Source organism: Eucalyptus grandis, chromosome 5 (assembly GCF_016545825.1).
Source record: "Eucalyptus grandis isolate ANBG69807.140 chromosome 5, ASM1654582v1, whole genome shotgun sequence".
Taxonomy (NCBI): Eukaryota; Viridiplantae; Streptophyta; class Magnoliopsida; order Myrtales; family Myrtaceae; genus Eucalyptus; species Eucalyptus grandis.
The window spans coordinates 21,273,688-21,300,022 of record NC_052616.1 but is presented as its reverse complement, the minus strand read 5'-3'; the positions used below and the strand labels follow the sequence as shown (position 1 = coordinate 21,300,022).

The window sequence follows — 26,335 nt, the reverse complement described above, 5'->3', positions numbered from 1 at the left end:
TTATATGTAAATCAAAAGTGATTGGTGATATTTGACTAAACCTTGTCAAGTCCGAGGTTTGCTTTAATGATTTTCTTAAGCTAACATAAAATAAACGTGAGACTACAAATATTATAATTACAAAGTTACCTAATTCTTCTTTTTTGTACTTTTTTGTGCTGGTGAATGATTCAAATGTGACTTATTTTGGGAGCCGATGTCCCTTCAACTCAAGGGTTCTTTTCAAACCAAATGTTTGGGGACGCAAGTTGTGCAAAAGCATTGATTCAAAAAGTTCGTTAACTTCTAAAATTTCGACTTGAATTTTTACTATTTAGAAACGAGAGAAAAAAGAGAAAAATCTACCAAACTCAATAGCCAACTCCGAAAGATGTATAGAGTATTAGAATGGCAGAAGAATTTTGCAAATGATATGCCAAAAATAATTAGGTGGGAGAAGAAAGCATACCTTGAATATGTACTAATTTCTCTAATAACACGTAGCCTCTTTTGTGTTTCCGGTCCAAAATCTTCTGATTCATGAAGTAAAACTATGTATTTTCTACAATATAGAGATGGAAAAAAAAAAGGGAAACTAGTTCATAGTTACCTAAATCACAATGATATATTTCATAAATTTTCATAGAAAAGACACTTGACATAATAAAGTCCATCTGAATCGCCAATTTTATCATCAGGAAAGATTAGCTAATTTTGCTTCTAAATTGGGAGCATCTAAATCCTAATACATTTAAAGATACTGATTTATAATGATTTTTTTCCAATAAATCTATTTGAGTTTATTCCTTTTATTAGCCTAAATGAATATCAACCATTTAACTATTTCAATTTGTCACGTCTATTTTTGTTTTCTTATCCTCGTCATGTAATTATCTTGACATCAGTGGGACTAAAAATTAGGCTTACATCATAATTTCAATATTATCTATATAATGCAATGCATCTCATTTATTTACCTCAACTAATTTGTCTTCTTGGTCTTTTTTCATCATTGATACCTATTGACATGAAAAATGAGCAAAGCTCCGATCTGGCAAGTCATAATGACGAAAGACCTTCATAAATCCTTGAAATTGCTAAATTTGAGATCGATATGGCAAGATATTTGATATGTAGTACAAGTTCAACGACACATACCATAAGATTAGCGCGCGAGTACATTTCTGAAACTGAAATTCTTAAATTTATAAAACTTAACGAAGGTGGTAACCCGAAAGAAACAAAAAGAGGGTACTTCTACAGCTTCGATTCGAGTTATGGTTATTGAAAGTTCGAGCCCTATGTCCGACAATTTCAAACCCCATAAACTTCACTCTTCTAGACCAATCATGGCAGTACAATCACATTTTATATTTGACAACAACGTTGTTTGATCCAGTAATCTTAAAGGTCCTTTTTGTCGTTCGATGAATGGGGTCACGGAACAATTTGCGAGCATAATTAGAGATTGGTTGAGTTGAAAGCTTTTTGGGCGGTGAAATCGTTAGACAGTCAATTTCGTTCTTCGATTTATACGAGGTTCACACGTGTCGCTTATTCATTTGTCATGGTTACCATCACCCCACCCACCGCCCCCAAAATATTCTTGCCTACGTTATATAATCAAAACGACCGGTTGACAAAGACCCACTTGTCATCTCCTTTGCTCTTCCACATGTCTAAATCACAAAAAAAGAGAGAGGGAAAAATGACAAATAAAAACAAAACAATTTATTCTTACCTTTTACCAAAAAAAAAAACAAAACAAAACAATTGAAAAGGGTAATGAAATCGAGAAGTCATCGACAAAAATAAACTAATGGCTGGCTTACGTAATTTGGACATTAATAAAGCTTTGTCGAGTCACTGACACGTTCCCCGGCTCGCTCGTGTGAATCCACTCGTGCTTCGATGTTGGGTTGCGTTGGTTTGTACGTGATTGGGTCGAATTCTTCTAGTAGATTACGACCCACCATTTTTTTTTTACGAAAAATGTTTACTCTTAATTTTCCTCCGACTAATTTTGTAAATTAATCTCGATCAAGAGGCCGTCCCGATGCTTTGCGATGTGATTTTTTTCTTTTCACAGCCTGATTTACGGGAAAAAATTATAAGCCGGCCCCAAATCACACGATTTGAATCCCCAATCTCGAGAGCCATCGCGCAAATAATTGAACTCCACGGGGTGGCCGATAAAGAAAAGCGCCCTAAACCACATTAAAAAAGAGGAAGTAAAAATAAGAATTATCGACACGACGTGGCGTCGTCATCCGCCGTCGATTCAAGCAACGCTCACCCGATCGCGACAAGAGGCTCCCGGTAGACGCCGCCGCACCTGTCGCCCTCGCTCCGCCTGGCCCCCACAGGCTCCGCTCGCGAGAGGCGGCCACGTAGCACGTGCGGCTCAATCATGCTTTCCCCCTCCGCCCGCTCCAGCTGGCGCGCTCCCACGTGTCCCGGGCAAGGGGAGGGCCTTGACCGCGGACACGGGCAGCGGTCGGGGCCCGCGGGACAGGGACCTCCGGCAAAATGTCGACACCATGGTCCCCGCATCAGATGGGGCCCGCCCTCCCCCACGCTTTTTGTCCTTTTTCTTTTTATTTTCGAGTTTCGATTGGCTTTTGTTTTTGCCGGGGGCCGACGAGGTGGGGCCCGATCCGTCATCTCCGAGTCCGGTTTGGTTGCTGCTTTAATCGCCGTGGGGCCCAGACAGAGCCCCCCCCGGCATTGGCGCGTGGAAAGCAACCGGCCAGCAGGGGGGACTCTCCCCCGCTACATGACAGTCCACCGTGAACCCATCGATCTACTAGGGCCCTTGATTGGATTTGCGCTTGAGCCCCTCGTAGTTTGGTCGAATTGCGTTTTGACCCCCCACATTTTTTGGATCAACCCGTCATCGGATTAAGTAGAGGTGATCAATTCTCGATTCGATCTGATCCCACATATGAATCGAGAACTAGCTTAGAGCGATTAATTCAACCAATCCAATTCTATTTCAAGGTGGTCCAATAAAACTGTCTAATTCTACGACTTCTGAGAGGAAAACCCATAATTACCATGTAGTATATCTCTCATGGCATTGCTAAATCAAATTTTACTCAATAGGACATACATAGAATGGAGATGAATGCAAGTTCCAAATGATGTCCCACAAATGCGTTGCCTACAGACCAAAAAACTAAAGGAAAAGCAAAGTTTTAAACATATTAAAAAGAATTATGTACATATATATACAATCAATCCAATTCAATTCTTATTTTTGGAACTGGGAACCAAATAAAAAATAACCAATTTTATAAAATTGGACAAACACTTTTTAAAATTGGATTGAACTGGCCAGTTTGGATTCGTTTAGGCAGTTCTTAGTTCATGTGGTCATTTATGCTCACTCCTAAGAGTAGGGGCTTCAACTCATGATATAAATGCGGATCATATCGAGGCAAACTCCCGAATCGGCATGGGCGGACAGGATGGAAGCTCTCCGAGTGGTGCGAGATGGACGGACGACCCCTTAGTGCGCTGGCGTTTCGATGTCCGGCCGAGCCGCGTGTGAAACTCCTAGATTCTAGGATTACGTCACTCGCATTACCGCTCATATGACAATAATAAAATAAATTGCTCCTCTTGCAGGCGTCTAGGTTACGTGGATCTATGTCAAAGCGAGTGGTTGGGAAAAAAAGAAAAAAGCGCATCGAACTTTATGCAAAAAGAGCCCGAACCACTAGAAGGACCGGGCATTAAATAATGAATTCTCGGAGGAACCTCTCGGGGAAAATCCAAGTGCATTGCACTTCCTCAAAACCTTGGGCCAACGAGATTCCGTCCCTTGGAATCAGGGGCAACCAAAAATAAAAAAATAAAAACCACCCTTCCTTTTTTTATTATGAATTTTTTTAATTACGTAGAGACACTCATCAAGTAATTAATTAAATGCAATCTCAAGTTTTCGATACAGGATCTCATGTAATCAGTGTTCTGAGAATCGAGTAATTATTAGTATGACATACTGACGAAATGCCATGAGAGTTTCAATTAATAAAGGGATTTTGTTAAAACGTGTCAAACAAGGGAACAGCGACGCAGCAAATGATTCGAGATCGGATATTTCATATCTTCCGTTAAAAAGACCCATAATTAAATCCTTTCATTCGGGCATACTTTACCGAGCAATTATCGAGCTATTTAAAAACGAGAAGATAAAAAAATCATTGCGATTTTTCTACGCACTTCTTTTTCAGACCTTACGTGGTCCGCGAAACAGGGATCGCAGCACGCAGCTCTTCGTCTTCCTGCTCACCCTCACCAATCTGTCTTTATATATCGGCCCGACCTCCATCGTTAAGCTTCCCCCTTCTTGCTCTCGATCTCCCGTCGGCCTCTACAAGCTTCTCGCTGCTTCTTCTTCGCAGTTCTTGAGCTCCTTTGGTTCCTCTTTATAGTCCTGGGCCAACCATCCTCCGCAGCTTAGCTCCTCGAAGCAGCTCCTCTGCTTAATCCTCCGCCCGCCCGCCCGCCCGCCCGCCCGCCCGCCCGCCGCCCGCCGCCGTTGTTTCGGGATAGCGATGGCCGCTTCGCCGAGGGCAGCGATGCTGTACTACGCCGGGTGCGACGACGGCCGCCGCGAGCCCCACCACTTCCTCCAGTCCTGCTTCCTCTGCAACAAGCCGCTCGGCTTCAACTCCGACATCTTCATGTACAGGTCAGTCGGTCAGCTCCGCGAATTCTCGTCGGGCGCTGGATCTGATTCCCAAGAACCTTTCTTTTTCCTTCTTTATTAATCGGGTCGGAAACTGATCGGGCTATGGTCTTTGGTTTCTCCCTTTTTTCAGGGGCGACACGGCGTTCTGCAGCAAAGAGTGCAGGCAAGAACAGATAGAGCTCGACGAGGCGAAGGAGAAGAGCTGGAAGAGGTCGCAGGCCTCGTCTTCCTCCTCCTCCTCTAACGCCTCCTCCTCGAGGGCGTCGAGAAAATCGGAGTCGTCCAAGGGCGGCAAGGCCGTACGGACCGGCACGGTGGCAGTCGCTTGAAATTCGTTCTTGACCCTGTAAAGAAGAAGATCCTGGGAAAAATTCCTGGGAAATCTGTATCTTTAGCCCCCTCCTTCGATGTGTAAAGAGAGATCGGCAGGGTCCAGAATCTATCTGATTGAGAAAAAAGGGGTCAAGAAAGAGCGTGAGAAAAGAGAGACCCCGCCAGGAAAATTTTGTTTTTTTTTTCTTTTGTTGTCTCCTATTTTTTTTTTCCTATGCTGGAATGTTCATGAGGAAAAACAAGAAGAGATGGTGGATCCCTTTAATGAGAATTGGCAATATTTTTATTTTGCTTTATTTTCGTTATGCTATCATGGAAAAACATAGAAACTGGCGTGCTCAATCAAGTATTGGGTCGTGTTGGTGCTTTTATGTTAGTAAAGGAACTTGCTGCAGAACATGGAAATAGGCAGAACATGGAAATAGTTATACCTAATTATTGGAGAAGAAAAGTAAAAATAGTAATTTCAGGAGGTTTTTTTTTTTTTTAATCTCGTTGACTAATTATATATGAATATGCTTAATCGACTGATACCATCTTCAACAAATTTGTTGGGGGTCGAATCGACTATCAAAATTAAATTGATTAATGTTAGATTTGTTTATTAGGAAAGGCGTTTGTCGCCGTCTGTGGAGTTCCTAAGGTGAAGGTGTATCTTGGATCACGTGGTAATATACGGACGCCGCCTTTTTTTGCCCTGTTTTCCAAGATTACTTCTTTAATTTTGTTGATGTTTTGACATTCATTTTCTCGTAAATGTAATAAAGACATCATTTTCATGTTTCATGTTGATATTTGTTCATTGAAAATCGTAGCATCTCGCCGTTCTGCCTCTCTCCTTAAGCCCACTTGCAAGCTTGTAAACTATCTTGCTAATGGCTCGCTATTTGAACACCACACTTACAATAAATAAAATACAGACAACATTCGAAAAACTAATTTTCACAATCATCGGGTGCGATGGCTTGATTGTAAAGAGATCGTGACCATCCATTAGGTTTACAACTTCAAGCTTTTTTTTGTGAGCGAATCTTTGATCAACTTGTGCCTTAAATATCATTTTCCTTACCTAAAGAGATTTCTTGATTTTTATCTAGTGACGAACTCAAATACATATATGTGAATTGAGTAGTTATAATTCAAAAGCTAACATTTTGTATGAGAGTAACACCCAAGAAGGTAGCTATCCTGGTCACACCTCCCTGCTATTTTAAGTCCTTGAAAGAACTATTAATTTCAAAATAAAAAGAGACTTAAAATGAATATATATATATATATATATATATATATATATATATATATATGTGTTACTTAGCGTAGTAGAATGCATATAGACAAGAACAACGAGTAAGCGCCGGCTTCACCCAAATTTGTTACAAATGGGCAAGTTTGAGAAGTGACTTTGCATTAAAATGCTCGATCCACCTAACTTTGGGCCAACTCTTGCTGGGCCACCTAAGGTTTCATCATATATTGTAAATGATGTATGGGTCTTGGATAAAACATTGGGCTTAGCTTTGGGGCCATCCTACTTAATGATTGCCTCTAAATTTAGTGCTAGATATCTACAAAAACATTAGATATAGAAGTCTAATTGGAAGATGACAGCCGGATTCCCTTAAAAAGCATCAATTTTATGGTCCTAAGCAAGACCTTAAAAGGCTTTGACCACTGGGAATAGGCCGGGTAGAGGCCGGGATCCGGGCCTCGAAAAAGATTCCGGCCCACTTGGCCGACCCGCCACAGTCCTCCTTTGGGGGGTTTGGGCAGCCACCCTGGATCCTCGCGATGCCAATCCTCAGGTAACCAGATTCCCTTAAAAGTCTAATTGGAAGATGATAGCCGGATTCCCTTAAAAAGCATCAATTTTAAGGTCATGTGCCAATTTTGACATGGAGTTTTTTGTCCTAGTTAAAAAATAACAGCCCGATTCCATATGTTTTATTTTATTCAAAAAGGAGCTTCATATTCCCCATTTATGTATTTATTGACAAAATCTCAGAATAATATTTTAGCAAAAGATCTCTTCTTATTGCCCAAAAGATCGATTCGTTTGGTACACTAAGATCAAATATATATGTGTGTAAGAAATAAAGACAGTTGCATTCGATAATTTACTAATACCATAAATTTAATGTTAAAATATATAATTGCATTACTATGTGCTTTAATAATATGTCATTCAGCATGACAAATAAAATGAGTCATAAATACTCTATAATATAAATAGAATTTCAAATTTATTGTATGGGTACAATAGTTCTTGTGTGGAATCATTTTATCACTAATGAAGATCGACATAGGTGTACAATAGGAGTACCACAAAAAGAATACATAACTTCAACGGAAAAATGTTTTCATTAAAATTTCAACATTGCTCAAATGAAAGAAAATTAATACAAGCTTAAAATTAAGATTAGATTTGAAACATTGAATAAAAAAGTGTTTTAAGGTGTTTCCAATCTTCTTTAAAATGTACCATTATCTATTTAATAGATGCAATAACCACGCAATAAATGTTTGAAATGAATTTACCACTTTTCGATCCATATATTCTTCTTTTGTGATTATAAACTACTGCGTTTCAAAGTTAATTAATATAGCTATGTCTTTTTCTTAACCATAATATTTTTTTTTTAGTAAAACGGTATATCCATTCACATAATAGTTGCATATTTTCTTGAAAAGACAGTTATTAGATGTGGAAAACAAAATTTCCACGTGCAATGCCCATATTTACCTAATAGTTATTTATATAAACAAAATTATTTCTTTGCATTTGTTTGTTTAATTGCTCAAACAATGTTAATTCTCTCATTCAGAGACATATCCGAGAACATGTAAGCTAGATGAATGAGTTTAACAATTACTGGAGACCTTTTCGATCAATGGCAAGTACAACTACTTTAATTTATAATAGGTTAGATATGTGAGCCCAATATAACGAATCATAACTTTCAGTAGTAAATAGCAATTTATCAACGTACATTATGGTTTATTAGAAATATGTAATACATATTCAATATTGTGAAATTACCATTAACATTTCCATCCATCAAAATAATGGACAATCTAATGGTCTAGATTTTAAATTTCTCAAATAGTTAAGTAATCACGGACGGGGCTGTATACGGTTACATTCCTAGAGAAAATCAATTCTGACAAATCTTGCCATTGATAATTTTTCTTAGTATGGTAATATGATAAATGCAAATTTTGTGAGTCTATCTACACCAATAATGAGCTTGACTAAGTATTCACCTATTTATAGAGCCCTCATCTTTTTGCAACACCAGGCCTTAGCCGATTGAATTTCTTCTTTCTTATCAATCCTTCAAGTGCTTTAGAGAAAAACCTTTGCAATGCCTCATCTTTGAAAACCTCTTTTGACATGTATCCAACGATCATGTCTCACATATTTCAGCCTTACATGTACATAAGCATCGGATCAGTGATCTATCAAAAAAATGCCCCATCCTTGGTAAGCTCTCTCTCTCTCTCTCAATGATGATTATAACATCACATATATATTCGATAAAAAAAAAATCACATATATCTTTTCTTGAATAACAGGACGAGAGATTGAGATGTCGCCACTATATCGATGGACGGTGCCATAGAGGTCAATCCATTTTTGGGGGAGAATCACCAAAAAAGTTTAAAACTTGTGCCAATTTAGTCATAAACATTTTATAATTGTGTCAATTCAATTCATTCGGCCAAAATTGGCCGATCGGACACTAACATGGACACCACCATCCGGCAAATGTTGACGTGGCAATTTTTAATATTTTTTTTTTATTTTTTGATTATTTATTTATTTTTCCCCTTTTCTTCTTCCTTCGGTTGGCTGGCACCAGCCAAAGGCTAGGGTTGGCGAGGCCATTGGTGAGGCTCGCCCCCGCCGACCACTAGCGAAGGCGAGCCTTGCCCAGTGACGGTGATGTCGCCGTTGCCACATCCGGCAAGGAGCGTCACCAGTGGCCAGCGAGGCTGCTGTTGTCAGATCTAGCAAGGTCGAGCCTCTCCGGCCACTGGTGAGGTCGACCCTTGCCTTGGCTAGGCGAGACCTTGCTGGATCTAGCGAGGCTCGGCCTCCCCCAGCCTTGGCGAGGGCCGAGCTTGCCTTGGCACTAGTGGAGCCTGCTCTGGGGTTGAGTCATGGAATGACGGCGGTGACGAGGCAGAGCGCTTCAAAGGCAGTTTCGGAACCCTAGGGGCGTAGGATCTGGTGGCAATAGATGATAGAACCGACTGAGCGAGCTCCTCCAAGTTGCACTGCGAATGCCTTGGCCGCTTGATCTCCGCCGCTGCTACAGCTTCCTCTCTCTTCGAATCCGATCGTTCGAGCCGGTGATTCTCTTGACTCGCCGGGGCCTCGCTTGGCTTCATTCCTTTCTTCAAAATTTTGGCCATGCTCGCAAGCCTCAACATCGCCTCGGCCGTGGCGACCGCCCGAAACCTTTGCGACAAGCAAGTGCTCATGGGTCACCACCTCGCCGGATCCGCGACGGCACCTCGCCAGCCACTAGCGAGGCTCCTGGCCCGGGGACAGCGAGGCTCAACCTTGCCATGGTTGGGCGAGGTCAAGCCTCGCTGGATGTGACGATGGCGGCCTCGTTGGATGTGGCGACGGCGGCCTCGTCGTCGCTGGGCAAGGCTCGCCTTTGCCAGTGGCCGGTGAGGCTAACCTCGTCGGCCCTAGCCTCTGGCTGGCGCCGACCAGCCAGAGAAGAAGAAAAGGGGAAAAAAAAATTATAACATCACATATTTATTCCTTATCGTATGAAAGCAAGCTGCTGTTGGTCCTACTCAAAAAATCATGAAGGAAGAGAGCATGGGAACAAGTTAGATGGTCAATAGATTGGACATGTCATGTATTTGATCTAAAATTGTATGAGAGCTGATAATTTTGAGTGGTCTATGAGCGAGAGCTTTCCTCGATATTATACAAAAAGTTGATCTTCAAATGTATAAGTAGCGATGGTTCTAGCTCCAATGCCTTCAACGACATGCAGTTCTATTTTCAACTCTACTGAAGTAATTCACAAAAATTTGTAACATGACGATGCTTTTGCGCAACTTATTTTAATTCAAGATTTATTTGAGTTTAGATGATGGCGAATTTTCTTAATTCGACGACCAACCAAAATTTTGCAATTTCAACCAAACAAATCAAAATTTTGCAATGATGCGATCATAAGGCACAATATATTTCAGCTGCTTAAATATGAACTTTTAAATGTTCAGTATCAATTTGAAGGTTGGATCAACATTAGGTTTTGATTTCAAACCTTTGACTCTACAATAGTTATCTTGGGGGTAAGTACACTAGAAGTACCAAAAGTTGTGTACAGCACTCGCTTTGATGTCAAAAATTTCCTTTGGGTTACTTAAGTGCCACTTTTTAAAAAAAAAGATTACTTAAGTGCCAACTCTAATTAAGGTTGCCGAAATCCGATGTGGCGATATTTTATTAATTTCTCGATCTTATGTGGCTCACCTCCTGTCCAATAAGCATATAAGGCTTAAATGACGCCGTGTAGACAAGTTAACAAGTGATCAATTGAGTACCAAAAATTATGAATATTGATAATTTGAGTGCCAATTATTGTTAAAAGTGATTATTTAAGTGTCGGTTGTTAGTAAAAAATGATCACTTCAGTGCTAGTTGGTATTAAAAAGTAATCACTTCAGTGTCAATCTCATTTAAAAGGTGATCATTGTGTGACATCGTTTTGACGTCCACGTGGAATGGATTTTTTTAAAATGTGTCAAATCATATTAAAAGTTTAATTATAAATACCATGTAATCAATTTGGTCGGAATATTTCGCCGGAGGTACTTAAATGATCGTTTTTTTTTTTTCGATTTAGCACTTAAGTAAACCGGCAAAAATTTTTGGTACTAAAGCGAGCGTTGTACATAACTTTTGGTACTTCTAGTGTACTTACTCTTTATTTTGGTCCTTCAAATTCAATCTCGTATAAGAAAATAGGGATAAGTGCATAGAAATCCTAAAACTTGTCATAAAAGAGCAATTGAGTCTTAAAAATTACAAAAAAATGGAATCGAGTTTTAAAATTTGTTAAATTGGTACAATCAAGTCATTCGCTTAACAACGTCCAATTAGATTATTAGAAAAATTTTGACATGGTTTTGTTTAATATTTTCTCTCTCTTATGTGACTTTGACTTTACTAAAACATGAAATATAAGACTAAAATGACGTCGGTTGGCCTAAATCCAATTTTTTTAAAAACAAAAAATGAGGACAAGGGAGGCAGGCGCTCACTGTTGCCCCACCATCGTTGGAAATGGTCGGTGGGTGCTCGGCAATGGGTGGTAGACCTTGGCCTTATTTGTCTTTTTTCAAATTACCTTTTTATTTTTAATCTAATTTAATTAAGATTTCAATTTAAAAAATTAGGATTTAGGCCATTATGATGTCGTTTTAGTCTTATATTTCATGCTTTTGTAAATGTCAATGCCATGTAGGAGGGGAAAATATTTTAAAAAGTTATATTAGCATTTTTTGTTAGTTTGAGTGGACAGATGCTTGCTAAACCCGGCTAGCCCTTTTCGGTAATAGTGGGGCACCAATTTGATAAATTTTAAGAACTGATTGCACTTTGTCAGTTTTAGAGTTTAATTATACTTTTGTGATAAGTTTTTATGACTTTTAGTGCACTTATTCCAAGAAAAGTTTAAGCAAATCATTTCCATCATTTTGGTTCTCGATAGCCATGGTTAGATCCTCCTGTTGAAAATGCATCTGAATGTTTATCATAATTCAATGTTTATGGTACCTAAAATGACTTTAGGATACAATGTAATATAAAAAATGATTACTTCATAAGCTTAAATATACTTTTAACTTCACAAGTATCGAATTAAGAAAAAAATGGATCAATTTTTATGGGTCGATTCTGATTGTCATCCCCTTTAAATTCATTTTTCAATTATTTTTTTTAAGACAACAAATTTCAGTGGGATTTAATTTTTCCAATCCCAAAATTCTATGGGACTAACGTATTACACACTTAGTTGCGGGATCATCCAAAAGGGATAAAAACAATCCAAGCACCGATATGGAGTTCCTCATAGCACATGCAATTTTGGTAGATAGAAGAAAGTATATAAGCAATAAAGTAGAGCCAATATATAAGTTAATGGCGCATTTGGTAACGATTCTGTTCTCGTAAATAATTTTTTTATTAGAACTGGTTTTTTCTGTTTTTGTTTCCAAGAACAATTTCTGAGTATAAGAACAAGCTTGGTAATTACATAATTTTTATTCTTAGGATATAAATGTGTATGGTAGAATTGTATAATTTTGTTGTTTCTTTTAATTTTTTAATATTTTTAATATTTTTCTTTTTCTTTTCTCTCATTCTTCCTCCTTTGTGGTTGGTTGCTGACCATAGTGGTGACCAATGACCGGTTGGGTGAGAGTCGGCGAGCTCACTTGGCCATCGTGAGGCTCGACCTCGCTTAGCGGTGCAAGGTCGCCTCGCCGGGCCACCATTGGGCAATGTTGACTTGGCGGTGGCCCAAATGAGGCTCAACGTTGTTGGGGTTGGTGACGCCGCGGTGAGGTCCCCGACCATGGCTGAGGCCGGCGACCGGCCAAAAGGAAGAATAATTAAAGGAAAGAGAAGAAGAAAAAGAGAAGAGAAATGAAGAGAAAAAGAAAAAAAAATTGTTCTTGGAAACAAAAATCTATTTTTTTTTCTATTTATTGTTTTTGTTTCAAATCTATTATTGGAACGAAAAATAGATTTTTTGTTCTTGGGAACAAAATTTTACCAAACACGTATTCTTTTTCGTTCTCTGAAACAAAATAACAGAAATAATTGTTTTGGGGAACATAAATAGTTTTTGCCAAAGAGGCCCTAATTTTCTCACGCAAAGTTCATGCGATTTGCCAATTGTCTCACGATTAGGTTGTGTTTTATTTGGTTTAACATGAATTTCTACACGGTTAGACTGTTATAAATTAAGAAAGGCTATATAGCTTGAGTGATTCTAGAAGTATCGCCTCACGGCTTGCACCAAAGAGGGAAAGAGCTTGAAAGAATGAAAAAACAGTGTCGGGCTCGTGAGATGGAGATAAAAGGAAAAAAAAGGAAAAGAAAAAAAACAGAAAAACAGAGCAAAAAACAAAATACCACAAAGAATGATGCGTGAAGGGAGAGAGAGGGAGATACGTGAATGTGCGATCATCCGTTGGATCATTAATGGCACCCGTAGACGAAAATTTGGAGAGATGAGATTTGGATACAAGCTGAAAATCAATGCTTGTTTTATGAGATAAAAACTGCACTAGAATTTTGGACCCGACTAAAATTGGTGCTCGTATAAGTGAATCGTCGTTTATAATTAGGCGGAGCTTATATTTGCAAGATAAAAAAACATTTGTTGCACTCAAACTTTTTAATTGTCGTTGGAAGACTAATTCGGTTATTTCCAAAGCCTCATTAACTTTAAGTGATATGACCGCACTATTAGACATAGTGTTATTTGGTGACTCCAGCGAACAATATATTACAAGGAATAAATATTGTGGGTAATAAAGTACAGCTCATCGATTATTTCGATTAGTCTGACATACAAATGAAATTTGCAATATAGTTGCAAATACAATATATTCCATGAAGCAAGCAAAGTAGAAGAAGCTTTGCAAGAGCAAGCACAATATACTCTACAAACAAATTCTTTTTATAGAAAAATACTAGGATTGGTCTACAACAAAAAGAAAATTTTGAAAAAGACACGCTTTTACATAAAATATGACATAACTTAAAAGTTTTGATGCTATTAAGATAAAAGTTGTCGTCATAAGGGAAAAATAATGTATTTTTTTTTTAAAACTATTTATCACTTAAAGAGTTTTATAAGATCTTTTTTTCTTGGATACGTCAAATATTAGCCATAATTATTATTAAGGTAATATCAATGTGCTTGCATTTCATATTAGATTATTAATTTCTAAAATTAATATATTCTTATGGATCTATATTCTGTGCACATTTCTATGAAGAAAACAAGAGAGTGCACTATAAAGAAATATATTATTGAGTTAGTAGTCTTGTTTATTTTTTTTTTAAAAGAAGTCTAATTTTGTCTATTTATGAATTGACAAGAATTTCATAGAAATATCTTAGTTGGAAGCTCTCTTCTTAATGTAGAAAATATTATTCTGTTTTTCACAATAGATAGAAGTTATCTGTGCAAGATAGAAAAGAAAGCGTTACACTTAATATTTAACTAACATGACAAATCTAATTTGAGAAATCAAATTACACCATCATATGCTTCAATAATATAATATTCTGCGTGACAAGTAAAAATATCTCATAAATGTTTCATTGCTCCCTAATGTAAATATAATGAAAATGTACCGTGCACGTACAACATAGTTTTTGAATTTTTTTTTTAAATCTTTAATTTTGACATCGCTCAAATGAAGAGTGTACAACAACGCTCGTGTTTTACCTACTAGATAACTAGAAATACAGATTTCTCTGCATCTTTTGATATAATAAAAATAACGCGTTACAAAGCTAATTCATATAAGAGTATGGAAAATGTAATTTCCACGTGCAATGTCATGGTTAATAATAGTTAATTATATAGACAAATATATTTCTTTGCATATGTTTCTTTGCTTGCTTAGATAATGTTAATACTCTCATTTAGAGACATATTAGACAATATGTATGCTAGATGAATGAGTTTAACTGTTGTAGGAGATCTTTCTCATCAATGATATGCGACTACTTTAATTTGTAATAAAAAGGAGATGTGAGCCTGATATAACAAACTAAAATTCTCAGGAATAAATAGAGGATTATCTGCATTCTTTGAGGTTTTATTAGACACTTGTAATAGGCACTTTGAGTATCGTGAAATTACCATTGATGTTTCCATCCATCCCAACAATCGACATTTCAACGATCTAAATCTTAATTTTCTCAAATAGTAAAGTAATCATGAGAAGGTATACTTGGTTGTGCTTAAGAGAAACCAATTCTTTCAAAACCTACCGTTGATAACATTTCTTCGTCCGGAATGTTTTAAATGCAAGTTGTGCGAGTCTGTCCACAATAAATGAGAATGACACCATAAAAGACTCTACTGATCCTCAACGAAGAGGTGACGGGTTCAAAACTGAGACGTTAGGTGTAAAGTGTGACTTTGGGTCCTCACGCTTAAGTCATCTCGCGCAGGGGTTTAATTCGGTTGCAAGCCCGGTTCCTCTAGCACCAAAAAAAAAAAAAATGAGAATGACAAAGTATTTACAATTTATAGAGCCCTTCATGGTGCTCCCAGCCCAACCCTATAAAGTTTCTTCTTCTTTCTTACTGGTCCTTCAAGCACTTCAAAGCAAGATCCTTGTTATGCCCACAAAATAAAGAATCAAGCATAAATTCTTGCTTGCATCTTTGAAAACCTCTTTCGATATGCATCTAATGTTCACGTCTCACATACTCCAGGCTTGTATGTAAATAAGCGTCGGATCAATGATTTACCCAAAAGAATGTTTTTTTTTATATGGTATAAATAATATATATCTATCTCAAATGATTATTATGGTATCCTGGATATTTTTATGATTGGGTATGCTCTGAATTACCCATTAACAAAACCCATTATTAAGTCCTTTTATTTGGACATAATTTGGCGAACAATTATCGAGCTATTAAAACATAGGAGAATGTGATTTTTCTTATGCACTTCTCTTCTAGACTTTGCGTGGTCTGCGGCACAGGGGGTCACAGCACCCAGCTTTTCTTCTCTTCTCCCTCCTTCTCTCTTTATATGTCAGCCCAACCTCCGTCGTTACGCTTCCCCCTCTTATGGTCCTCCACCGACCACCCTCCTTCAGCTTCATGGTTCTTGAGCACTTTTCGTCCTAGACGTTTCGTTTAAAAATTGTTTAAAAATAAAAATAAAAAAAGTGTTTTCTTTTAACAATTTTTGAACAAAAAACACGTTTGGTAAACTTGTTCCGGAATAAAAAATAAACAACAAAACACGTTTGGTAAATTTATATAATTATTTTTATTTCTTTTATTTTTAATATTTTTATTTTCTTTTTCTTTTTTTTTTCATTTTTTTTTTTTTTCTTCTTTTTGGCCGACGGCTCGCCCGGCCACGCGAGGCTCGCCAACCCCGGTGAGGCCAAGCTCGCCCGCGGCCGGCGAGGCTCGGCCTCGCCGGGATCTGGGTGAGATCGACGAGGGGCGGCCTCGCCCGGCTGGCGAGGCTCGGCCTCGCCTGGGGGGCCGGTGAGCCTCGCCGTGGTCAATGGGCGAGGCCGCCGGCCCTTGTTGGCTGGTTGCCGGCCATGGCCGAGGCCGACCGCGAAAGAAAAAGAAAAAAAGAAGAAGAAGAAAATAAAAAAGCGTTTCTCAATTTTTGTTTGAACACGAAATAACTTTTTTTTTATGTTTATTGTTTTCGCTTAGGATGTGTTTACGGAAACAAAAAAACAATTTTTGGAACAAAACGCACCCAAACGCTTACTTTCGTTTTTTTTAGAACAAAAAAACAAATTTTGTTCATGGAACAGAAACAACTTGCAACCAAACGCAGCATTAGCTTCTCAAAGCAAAATTCCAAACCACTAGAAGGACCGGGCAATAAATAATGAATTCTCGGAGGAACCTCTCGGGGAAAATCCAAATGCAGTGCACTTCCTCAAAACCTTGGGCCAACAAGATTCCGTCCCTTTGGAATCAGGGGCAACCAATAAAAAAACCACCCTACCTTTTTTTTTTTTTTTGAATTTTTTTAATTACGCAGAGGCATTTATTAAGTAATTAATTAAATGCAATCTCAAGTTTTCAACACATGATCTCATGTAATCAAGTAATTATTAGTATAACATATGACGAAATGCCGTGGGAGTTTCAATTAATAAAGGGATTTCGTTAAAACGTGTCTAATAAGGGAACATCGACGCAACAAATGATTTGAGATCGGTTATTTCATATTTTCCGTTAAAAAGACCCATAATTAAATCCTTTCATTTGGGCATACTTTACCGAGCAATTATCGAGCCATTTAAAAATGAGAAAACAAAAAATCATTGCGATTTTTCTACGCACTTCTTTTTCTAGACCTTAGGTGGTCCGCAAAACAGGGGATCGCAGCACGCAGCTCATCGTCTTCCTGCTCACCCTCACCAATCAGTCGTTATATATCGGCCCGACCTCCATCGTTAAGCTTCCCCCCTTCTCGCTCTCGATATCCCGTCGGCCTCTGCCTGCTTCTCGCTGCTGCTTCTTCTTCTTCTTCTTTGCAGTTCTTGAGTTCCTTTGGCTCCTCTTTATAGTCCTGGGGCAATCCGCCTCCGCAGCTTAGCTCCTCGAAGCAACTCCTCTGCTTAATCCTCCGCCCGCCCGCCGCCCGCCGCCCGCCGCCGTTGTTTCGGGATAGCGATGGCCGCTTCGCCGAGGGCAACGATGCTGTACTACGCCGGGTGGGAGGACGGCCGCCGCGAGCCCCACCACTTCCTCCAGTCCTGCTTCCTCTGCAACAAGCCTCTCGGCTTCAACTCCGACATCTTCATGTACAGGTCAGTTGGTCAGCCCCGAATTCTCGTCGGGCGCTGGATCTGACTTCCAAGAACCTTTCTTTTCCTTCTTTATTAATCGGGTCGGAAACTGATTGTGATATGGTCTTTGGTTTCTCCCTTTTTTTCAGGGGCGACACGGCGTTCTGCAGCAAAGAGTGCAGCCAAGAACAGATAGAGCTCGACGAGGCGAAGGAGGAGAGCTGGAAGAGGTCGCAGGCGTCGTCGTCTTCCTCCTCCTCCAACGCCTCCTCCTCGAGGGCGTCGAGAAAATCGGAGTCGTCCAAGGGCGACAAGGCCGTACGGACCGGCACCGTGGCAGTCGCTTGAAATTCGTTCTTGACCCTGTAAAGAAGAAGATCCCCCGGGAAAAATTCCTGGGAAATCTGTATCTTTAGCCCCCTCCTTCGATGTGTAAAGAGAGATCGGCAGGGGTCCAGAATCTATCTGATTGAGATAAAAAGGGGCCAAGAAAGAGCGTGAGAAAAGAGAGACCCCGCCAGGAAAATTTTGTTTCTTTTTTCTTTTGTTGTCTCCTAATTTTTCTTTTTTTTTTCCTATGCTGGAATGTTCATGAGGGAAAAACAAGAAGAGATGGTGGATCCCTTTAATGAGAATTGGCAATATTTTTATTTTGCTTTATTTTCGTTATGTTATCATGGAAAAACATAGAAACTGGCGTGCTCAATCAAGTATTGGGTCGTGTTGGTGCTTTTATTTTAGTAAAGGAACTTGCTGCAGAACATGGAAATAGGCATACCTAATTATTGGAGAAGAAAAGTGAAAATAGTAATATCAGGAGGTTTTTTTTTTTTTTGATCTCGTCGACTAATTATATATAAATATGCTTAATCCACTGATACCATCTTCAACAAATTTGTTGGGGGTCGAATCGACTATCAAAATTAAATCGATTAATGTTAGATTTGTTTCTTAGGAAAGGCGTTTGTCGCCGTCTGTGGAGTTCTTAAGGTGAGGGTGTATCTTGGATCACGTGGTAATATACGGACGCCCCCTTTTTTTGCCCTGTTTTTCAAGACTACTTCTTTAATTTTGTTGATGTTTTGACATTCATTTTCTCGTAAATGTAATAAAGACATCATTTTCATGTTTCATGTTGATATTTGTTCATTGAAAATCGTAGCATCCTGCCGTTCTGCCTCTCTCCTTAAGTCCACTTGCAAGCTTGTAAACTATCTTGCTAATGGCTCGCTATTTGAACACCACACTTATAATAAATAAAATACAGACAACATTCGAAAAACTAATTTTCACAATCATCGGGTGCGATGGCTTGATTGTAAAGAGATCGTGACCGTCCATTAGGTTTACAACTTCAAGCTTTTTTGCGAGCGAATCTTTGATCAACTTGTGCCTTAAATATCATTTGCCTTACGTAAAGAGATTTCTTGATTTTTAACTAGTGACGGACTCAAATGCATATAGGTGAATTGAGTAATTATAATTCAAAAGCTAACATTTTGTATGAGAGTAACACCCAAGAAGGTAGCTATCCTGGTCACACCTCCCTACTATTTTAAGTCCTAGAAAGAACTATTAATTTCAAAATAAGAAGAGACATAAAATGAATATATATAATGATGTTACTTAGCGTAGTAGAATGCATATAGACAAGAACAACGAGTAAGCGGCCGGCTTCACCCAAATTTGTTACAAATGGGCAAGTTTGAGAAATGACTTTGCATTAAAATGCTCGATCCACCTAACTTTGGGCCAACTCTTGCTGGGCCACCCTAAGGTTTCATCATATATTGTAAATGATGTATGGGTCTTGGATAAAACATTGGGCTTAGCTTTGGGGCCATTCTACTTAATGATTGCCTCTAAATTTAGTGCTAGATATCTACAAAACATTAGATATAGAAGTCTAATTGGAAGATGACAGCCGGATTCCCTTAAAAAGCATCAATTTTATGGTCCTAAGCAAGACCTTAAAAGGCTTTGACCACTAGGAAAAGGCCGGATAGAGGCCGGGATCCGGGCCTCGAAAAAGATTCCGGCCCACTTGGTTGACCCGCCACAACCCTCCTTTAGGGGGTTTGGGCAGCCACCCTGGATCCTCGCGATGCCAATCCTCAGTAACCACCACAGGGCAGTACAAGGAAATGAAAGGGCTTGGCCAAAAAACTGGCCCGAGGGTGGCGTCGTTAAATATAGAAGTATAATTGGAAGATGATAGCCGTATTCCCTTAAAAAGCATCAATTTTAAGGTCATGTGCCAATTTTGACATGGAGTTTTTTGTCCTAGTTAAAAAATAACAGCCCGATTCCATATGTTTTATTTTATTCAAAAAGGAGCTTCATATTCCCCATTTATGTATTTATTGACAAAAATCTCAGAATAATATTTTAGCAAAAAGATCTCTTCTTATTGCCCAAAAGATCGATTCGTTTGGTACACTAAGATCAAATATATATGTGTGTAAGAAATAAAGACAGTTGCATTCGATAATTTACTAATACCATAAATTTAATGTTAAAATATATAATTGCATTACTATGTGCTTTAATAATATGTCATTCAGCATGACAAATAAAATGAGTCATAAATACTCTATAATATAAATAGAATTTCAAATTTATTGTATGGGTACAATAGTTCTTGTGTAGAATCATTTTATCACTAATGAAGATCGACATAGGTGTACAATAGGAGTACCACAAAAGAATACATAACTTCAACGGAAAAATGTTTTCATTAAAATTTCAACATTGCTCAAATGAAAGAAAATTAATACAAGCTTAAAATTAAGATTAGATTTGAAACATTGAATAAAAAAGTGTTTTAAGGTGTTTCCAATCTTCTTTAAAATGTACCATTATCTATTTAATAGATGCAATAACCACGCAATAAATGTTTGAAATGAATTTACCACTTTTCGATCCATATATTCTTCTTTTGTGATTATAAACTACTGCGTTTCAAAGTTAATTAATATAGCTATGTCTTTTTCTTAACCATAATATTTTTCTTTTTAGTAAAACGGTATATCCATTCACATAATAGTTGCATATTTTCTTGAAAAGACAGTTATTAGATGTGGAAAACAAAATTTCCACGTGCAATGCCCATATTTACCTAATAGTTATTTATATAAACAAAATTATTTCTTTGCATTTGTTTGTTTAATTGCTCAAACAATGTTAATTCTCTCATTCAGAGACATATCCGAGAACATGTAAGCTAGATGAATGAGTTTAACAATTACTGGAGACCTTTTCGATCAATGGCAAGTACAACTACTTTAATTTATAATAGGTTAGATATGTGAGCCCAATATAACGAATCATAACTTTCAGTAGTAAATAGCAATTTATCAACGTACATTATGGTTTTTATTAGAAATATGTAATACATATTCAATATTATGAAATTACCATTAACATTTCCATCCATCAAAATAATGGACAATCTAATGGTCTAGATTTTAAATTTCTCAAATAGTTAAGTAATCACGGACTTGGGTGTATACGGTTACATTCCTAGAGAAAATCAATTCTGACAAATCTTGCCATTGATAATTTTTCTTAGTATGGTAATATGATAAATGCAAATTTTGTGAGTCTATCTACACCAATAATGAGCTTGACTAAGTATTCACCTATTTATAGAGCCCTCATCTTTTTGCAACACCAGGCCTTAGCCGATTGAATTTCTTCTTTCTTATCAATCCTTCAAGTGCTTTAGAGAAAACCTTTGCAATGCCTCATCTTTGAAAACCTCTTTTTGACATGTATCCAACGATCATGTCTCACATATTTCAGCCTTACATGTACATAAGCATCGGATCAGTGATCTATCAAAAAAATGCCTCATCCTTGGTAAGCTCTCTCTCTCTCTCTCTCTCTCTCTCTCTCTCTCTTAATGATGATTATAACATCACATCACATATATATTCGATAAAAAAAAATCACATATATCTTTTCTTGAATAACAGGACGAGAGATTGAGATGTCGCCACTATATCGTTGGACGGTGCCGTAGAGGTCAATCCATTTTTGGGGGAGAATCACCGAAAAAGTTTTAAACTTGTGCTAATTTAGTCATAATTTTTTCTTTTGGCCAATTTAGTCCTAAACCTTTTATAATTGTGTCAATTCAATCCATTCGGCAAAATTGGCCGGTCGGACACTAACATGGACACCGGCCATCAAGCAAACGTTGACGTGGCAATTTTTAATATTTTTTTTGATTTTTTGATTATTTATTTATTTTTTAAATTCTTTTGATTATTTATTTATTTTCCCCTTTTCTTCTTCCTCTGGTTGGCTGGGATTGGTCTACAACAAAAAAGAAAATTTTGAAAAGACATGCTTTTACATAAAATATGACATAACTTAAGTTTTGACGCTATTAAGATAAAAGTTGTCGTCATAAGGAAAAATAATGTATGTTTTAAAAAAATGTTTATCACTTTAAGAGTTTTATAAGAGTTTTTTTTTCTTGGATACGTCAGATATTAGCCATAATTATTATTAAGGTAATATCAATATGCTTGCATTTCATATTATATTATTAATTTCTAAATTTAATATATTCTTATGAATCTATATTCTATGCACATTTCTATGAAGAAAACAAGAGAGTGCACTATCAACAAATATATTATTGAGTTAGTAGTCTCGTTTAATTTTTTTAAAAAGAAGTCTAATTTTTCTATTTATGTATTGACAAGAATTTCATAGAAATATCTTAGTTGGAAGCTTTCTTCTTAATGTAGAAAGGATTAGTTTGTTTTTCACAATAGATAGAAGTTATCTGTGCAAGATAGAAAAAGAAAGCGTTACACTTAATATTTAACTAACATGACAAATCTAATTTGAGAAATCAAATTACACCATCATATGCTTCAATAATATAATATTCTGCGTGACAAGTAAAAATATCTCATAAATGTTTCATTGCTCCCTAATGTAAATATAATGAAAATGTACCGTGCACGTACAACATAGTTTTCGATTTTTTTTTTAAATCTTTAATTTTGACATCGCTCAAATGAAGAGTGTACAACAACGCTCGTGTTTTACCTACTAGATAACTAGAAAGACAGATTTCTCTGCATCTTTTGATATAATAAAATTAATGCGTTACAAAGCTAATTCATATAAGAGTATGGAAAATGTAATTTCCACGTGCAATCAAAATCGCAAAGGGTGCTGAGTTGGAATCCCATTCTAACTAAGGATTCTTGTGGTTCCGGAGGATTCAGCTACAGGAGAATGTCATGGTTAATAATAGTTAATTATATAGACAAATATATTTCTTTGCATATGTTTCTTTGCTTGCTTAGATAATGTTAATACTCTCATTTAGAGACATATTAGACAATATGTATGCTAGATGAATGAGTTTAATTGTTGTTGGAGATCTTTCTCATCAATGATATGCAACTACTTTAATTTGTAATAAAAAAGGAGATGTGAGCCCTAATATAACACACTAAAATTCTCAGGAATAAATAGAGGATTATCTGTATTCTTTGAGGTTTTATTAGACACTTGTAACAGGCTTTTTCGGTATCGTGAAATTACCATCGATATTTCCATCCATCCCAACCATCGACATCTCAACAATCTAAATCTTAATTTTCTCAAATAGTAAAGTAACCATGAGAAGGTATACTTGGTTGTGCTTAAAGAGAAACCAATTCTTTCAAAACCTACTGTTGATAATATTTCTTTGTCTGTGGTGGGAGTCTGTCCACAACAATAAATGAGAATGACAAAGTATTTACCAATTTATAGAGCCCTCCATGGTAATCCCAGCCCAACCCTATAAAGTTTCTTCTTCTTTCTTACCGGTCCTTCAAGCACTTCAAAGCAAGATCCTTGTTATGCCCACAAAATAAAGAATCAAGCATAAAATCTTGCTTGCATCTTTGAAAACCTCTTTCGATATGCATCTAATGTTCAAGTCTCACATACTCCGGGGCTTGTATGTAAATAAGCGTCGGATCAATGATTTACCCAAAAGAATGTTTTTTTTTTTTATGGTATAAATAATATATATCTATCTCAAATGATTATTATGGTATCCTGGATCTTTTTATGGTCCTGGACCACCCTTCTCAAAGCAATTCCAAACCACTAGAAGGACCGGGCAATAAATAATGAATTCTCGGAGGAACCTCTCGGGGAAAATCCAAATGCAGTGCACTTCCTCAAAACCTTGGGCCAACAAGATTCCGTCCCTTGGAATCAGGGCAACCAATAAAAAAACCACCCTACCTTTTTTTTTTTTTTTTTTTGAATTTTTTAATTACGCAAAGGCATTTATTAAGTAATTAATTAAATGCAATCTCCAAGTTTTCAACACAGGATCTCATGTAATCAAGTAATTATTAGTATAACATATGACGAAATGCCGTGGGAGTTTCAATTAATAAAGGGATTTTGTTAAAACGTGTCAAACAAGGGAACAGCGACGCAGCAAATGATTCGAGATCGGATATTTCATATCTTCCGTTAAAAAGACCCATAATTAAATCCTTTCATTCGGGCATACTTTACCGAGCAATTATCGAGCTATTTAAAAACGAGAAAATAAAAAAATCATTGCGATTTTTCTACGCACTTCTTTTTCCAGACCTTACGTGGTCCGCGAAACAGGGGATCGCAGCACGCAGCTCTTCGTCTTCCTGCTCACCCTCACCAATCTGTCTTTATATATCGGCCCGACCTCCATCGTTAAGCTTCCCCCCTTCTCGCTCTCGATCTCCCGTCGGCCTCTGCAAGCTTCTCGCTGCTTCTTCTTCGCAGTTCTTGAGCTGCTTTCGTTCCTGGTTATAGTCCTGGGCCAACCCGCCTCCGCAGTTTAGCTCCTCGAAGCAGCTCCTCTGCTTAATCCTCCGCCCGCCCGCCCGCCCGCCCGCCGCCCGCCGCCGTTGTTTCGGGATAGCGATGGCCGCTTCGCCGAGGGCAGCGATGCTGTACTACGCCGGGTGCGACGACGGCCGCCGCGAGCCCCACCACTTCCTCCAGTCCTGCTTCCTCTGCAACAAGCCTCTCGGCTTCAACTCCGACATCTTCATGTACAGGTCAGTTGGTCAGCCCCGCGAATTCTCGTCGGGCGCTGGATCTGATTCCCAAGAACCTTTCTTTCTCCTTCTTTATTAATCGGGTCGGAAACTGATCGTGATATGGTCTTTGGTTTCTCCCTTTTTTCAGGGGCGACACGGCGTTCTGCAGCAAAGAGTGCAGGCAAGAACAGATAGAGCTCGACGAGGCGAAGGAGAAGAGCTGGAAGAGGTCGCAGGCGTCGTCGTCTTCCTCCTCCTCCAACGCCTCCTCCTCGAGGGCGTCGAGAAAATCGGAGTCGTCCAAGGGCGGCAAGGCCGTACGGACCGGCACCGTGGCAGTCGCTTGAAATTCGTTCTTGACCCTGTAAAGAGGAAGATCCCCCAGGGAAAAATTCCTGGGAAATCTGTATCTTTAGCCCCCTCCTTCGATGTGTAAAGAGAGATCGGCAGGGGTCCAGAATCTATCTGATTGAGAAAAAAGGGGCCGAGAAAGAGCGTGAGAAAAGAGAGACCCGCCAGGAAAATTTTGTTTCTTTTTTTCTTTTGTCGTCTCCTATTTTTTTTTTTTTTTTCTATGCTGGAATGTTCATGAGGGAAAACAAGAAGAGATGGTGGATCCCTTTAATGAGAATTGGCAATATTTTAATTTTGCTTTATTTTCGTTATATTATCATGGAAAAACATAGAAATTGGCGTGCTCAATCAAGTATTGGGTCGTGTTGGTGCTTTTATTTTAGTAAAGGAACTTGCTGCAGAACATGGAAATAGGCATACCTAATTATTGGAGAAGAAAAGTGAAAATAGTAATATCAGGAGGTTTTTTTTTTTTTTGATTTCGTTGACTAATTATATATAAATATGCTTAATCAACTGAGACCATCTTCAACAAATTTGTTGGGGGTCGAATCGACTAATCAAAATTAAATCGATTAATGTTAGATTTTGTTTCTTAGGAAAGGTGTAGATTTGTTTCTTAGGAAAGGCGTTTGTCGCCATCTGTGGAGTTCCTATGGTGAGGGTGTATCTTGGATCACGTGGTAATATACGGACGAGGCCTTTTTGGCCCTGTTTTCCAAGATTACTTCTTTAATTTTGTTAATGTTTTGACATTCATTTTCTCGTAAATGTAATAAAGACACCGTTTTCATGTTTCATGTTGATATTTGATCATTGAAAATCATAGCATCTCACTGTTCTGCCTCTCCTTAAGTCCACTTACAAGCTTGTGAACTATCCTGCTGATAGCTCGCTATTTGAACACTACACTTATAATAAATAAAATACAGACAACACTCAAAAACTAATTTTCACAATCATTGGGTGCGATGGCTTGATTGTAAAGAGATCGTGATCTTCCATTAGATCTACAAATTCAAGCTTTTTGTGAGCAAATCTTTGATCAGCTTGTGCTTTAAATATCATTTTCCTTACATACTGAGATTTCTTGATTTTTAACTAGTGATGGATTCAAATACATATAGGTGAATTGAGTAGTTATAATTCAAAAGCCAACATTTTGTATGAGAGTAACGTCAGAGAAGGTAGCTATACTGGTCATACCTCCATGCTATTTTAAGTCCTACAAAGAACTATTCATTTCAAAATAAAAAGAGACTTAAAATGAATATATATATATATATAATGATGTTACTTAGCGTAGTAGAATGCATATGGACAAGCTCAACGGGTAAGCGGCCGGCTT

General features: G+C 37.9%; 3 protein-coding genes across 3 annotated transcripts; all 3 read left to right on the top strand.

The window, feature by feature from the left end:
- The first annotated feature begins 4,313 nt into the window (after positions 1-4,313).
- LOC104444494 (FCS-Like Zinc finger 3) lies at positions 4,314-5,307 on the top strand. The gene is made up of 2 exons (XM_010058164.3): positions 4,314-4,678; positions 4,809-5,307. The coding sequence occupies exons 1-2, from the start codon at positions 4,542-4,544 to the stop codon at positions 5,005-5,007; spliced, it is 336 nt and encodes a 111-aa protein (XP_010056466.2). The 5' UTR covers positions 4,314-4,541; the 3' UTR covers positions 5,008-5,307.
- Positions 5,308-17,168: 11,861 nt separating this feature from the next.
- LOC104444493 (FCS-Like Zinc finger 3) lies at positions 17,169-18,285 on the top strand. Its single transcript, XM_010058163.3, has 2 exons — positions 17,169-17,596; positions 17,725-18,285. The coding sequence occupies exons 1-2, from the start codon at positions 17,460-17,462 to the stop codon at positions 17,921-17,923; spliced, it is 336 nt and encodes a 111-aa protein (XP_010056465.2). The 5' UTR covers positions 17,169-17,459; the 3' UTR covers positions 17,924-18,285.
- Positions 18,286-24,225: 5,940 nt separating this feature from the next.
- Positions 24,226-25,114, top strand: LOC120293343 (FCS-Like Zinc finger 3-like). Its single transcript, XM_039312465.1, has 2 exons — positions 24,226-24,651; positions 24,782-25,114. The coding sequence occupies exons 1-2, from the start codon at positions 24,515-24,517 to the stop codon at positions 24,978-24,980; spliced, it is 336 nt and encodes a 111-aa protein (XP_039168399.1). The 5' UTR covers positions 24,226-24,514; the 3' UTR covers positions 24,981-25,114.
- The last annotated feature ends 1,221 nt before the right edge of the window (positions 25,115-26,335 follow it).

Coding starts and splice junctions, on each gene's coding strand:
- LOC120293343 (XM_039312465.1), top strand. CDS start 24,515: ATGGCCGCTTCGCCGAGGGCAGCGATGCTGTACTACGCCGGGTGCGAC. Junction 24,652..24,781: donor TCCGACATCTTCATGTACAG/GTCAGTTGGTCA, acceptor CCCTTTTTTCAG/GGGCGACACGGCGTTCTGCA.
- LOC104444493 (XM_010058163.3), top strand. CDS start 17,460: ATGGCCGCTTCGCCGAGGGCAACGATGCTGTACTACGCCGGGTGGGAG. Junction 17,597..17,724: donor TCCGACATCTTCATGTACAG/GTCAGTTGGTCA, acceptor CCTTTTTTTCAG/GGGCGACACGGCGTTCTGCA.
- LOC104444494 (XM_010058164.3), top strand. CDS start 4,542: ATGGCCGCTTCGCCGAGGGCAGCGATGCTGTACTACGCCGGGTGCGAC. Junction 4,679..4,808: donor TCCGACATCTTCATGTACAG/GTCAGTCGGTCA, acceptor CCCTTTTTTCAG/GGGCGACACGGCGTTCTGCA.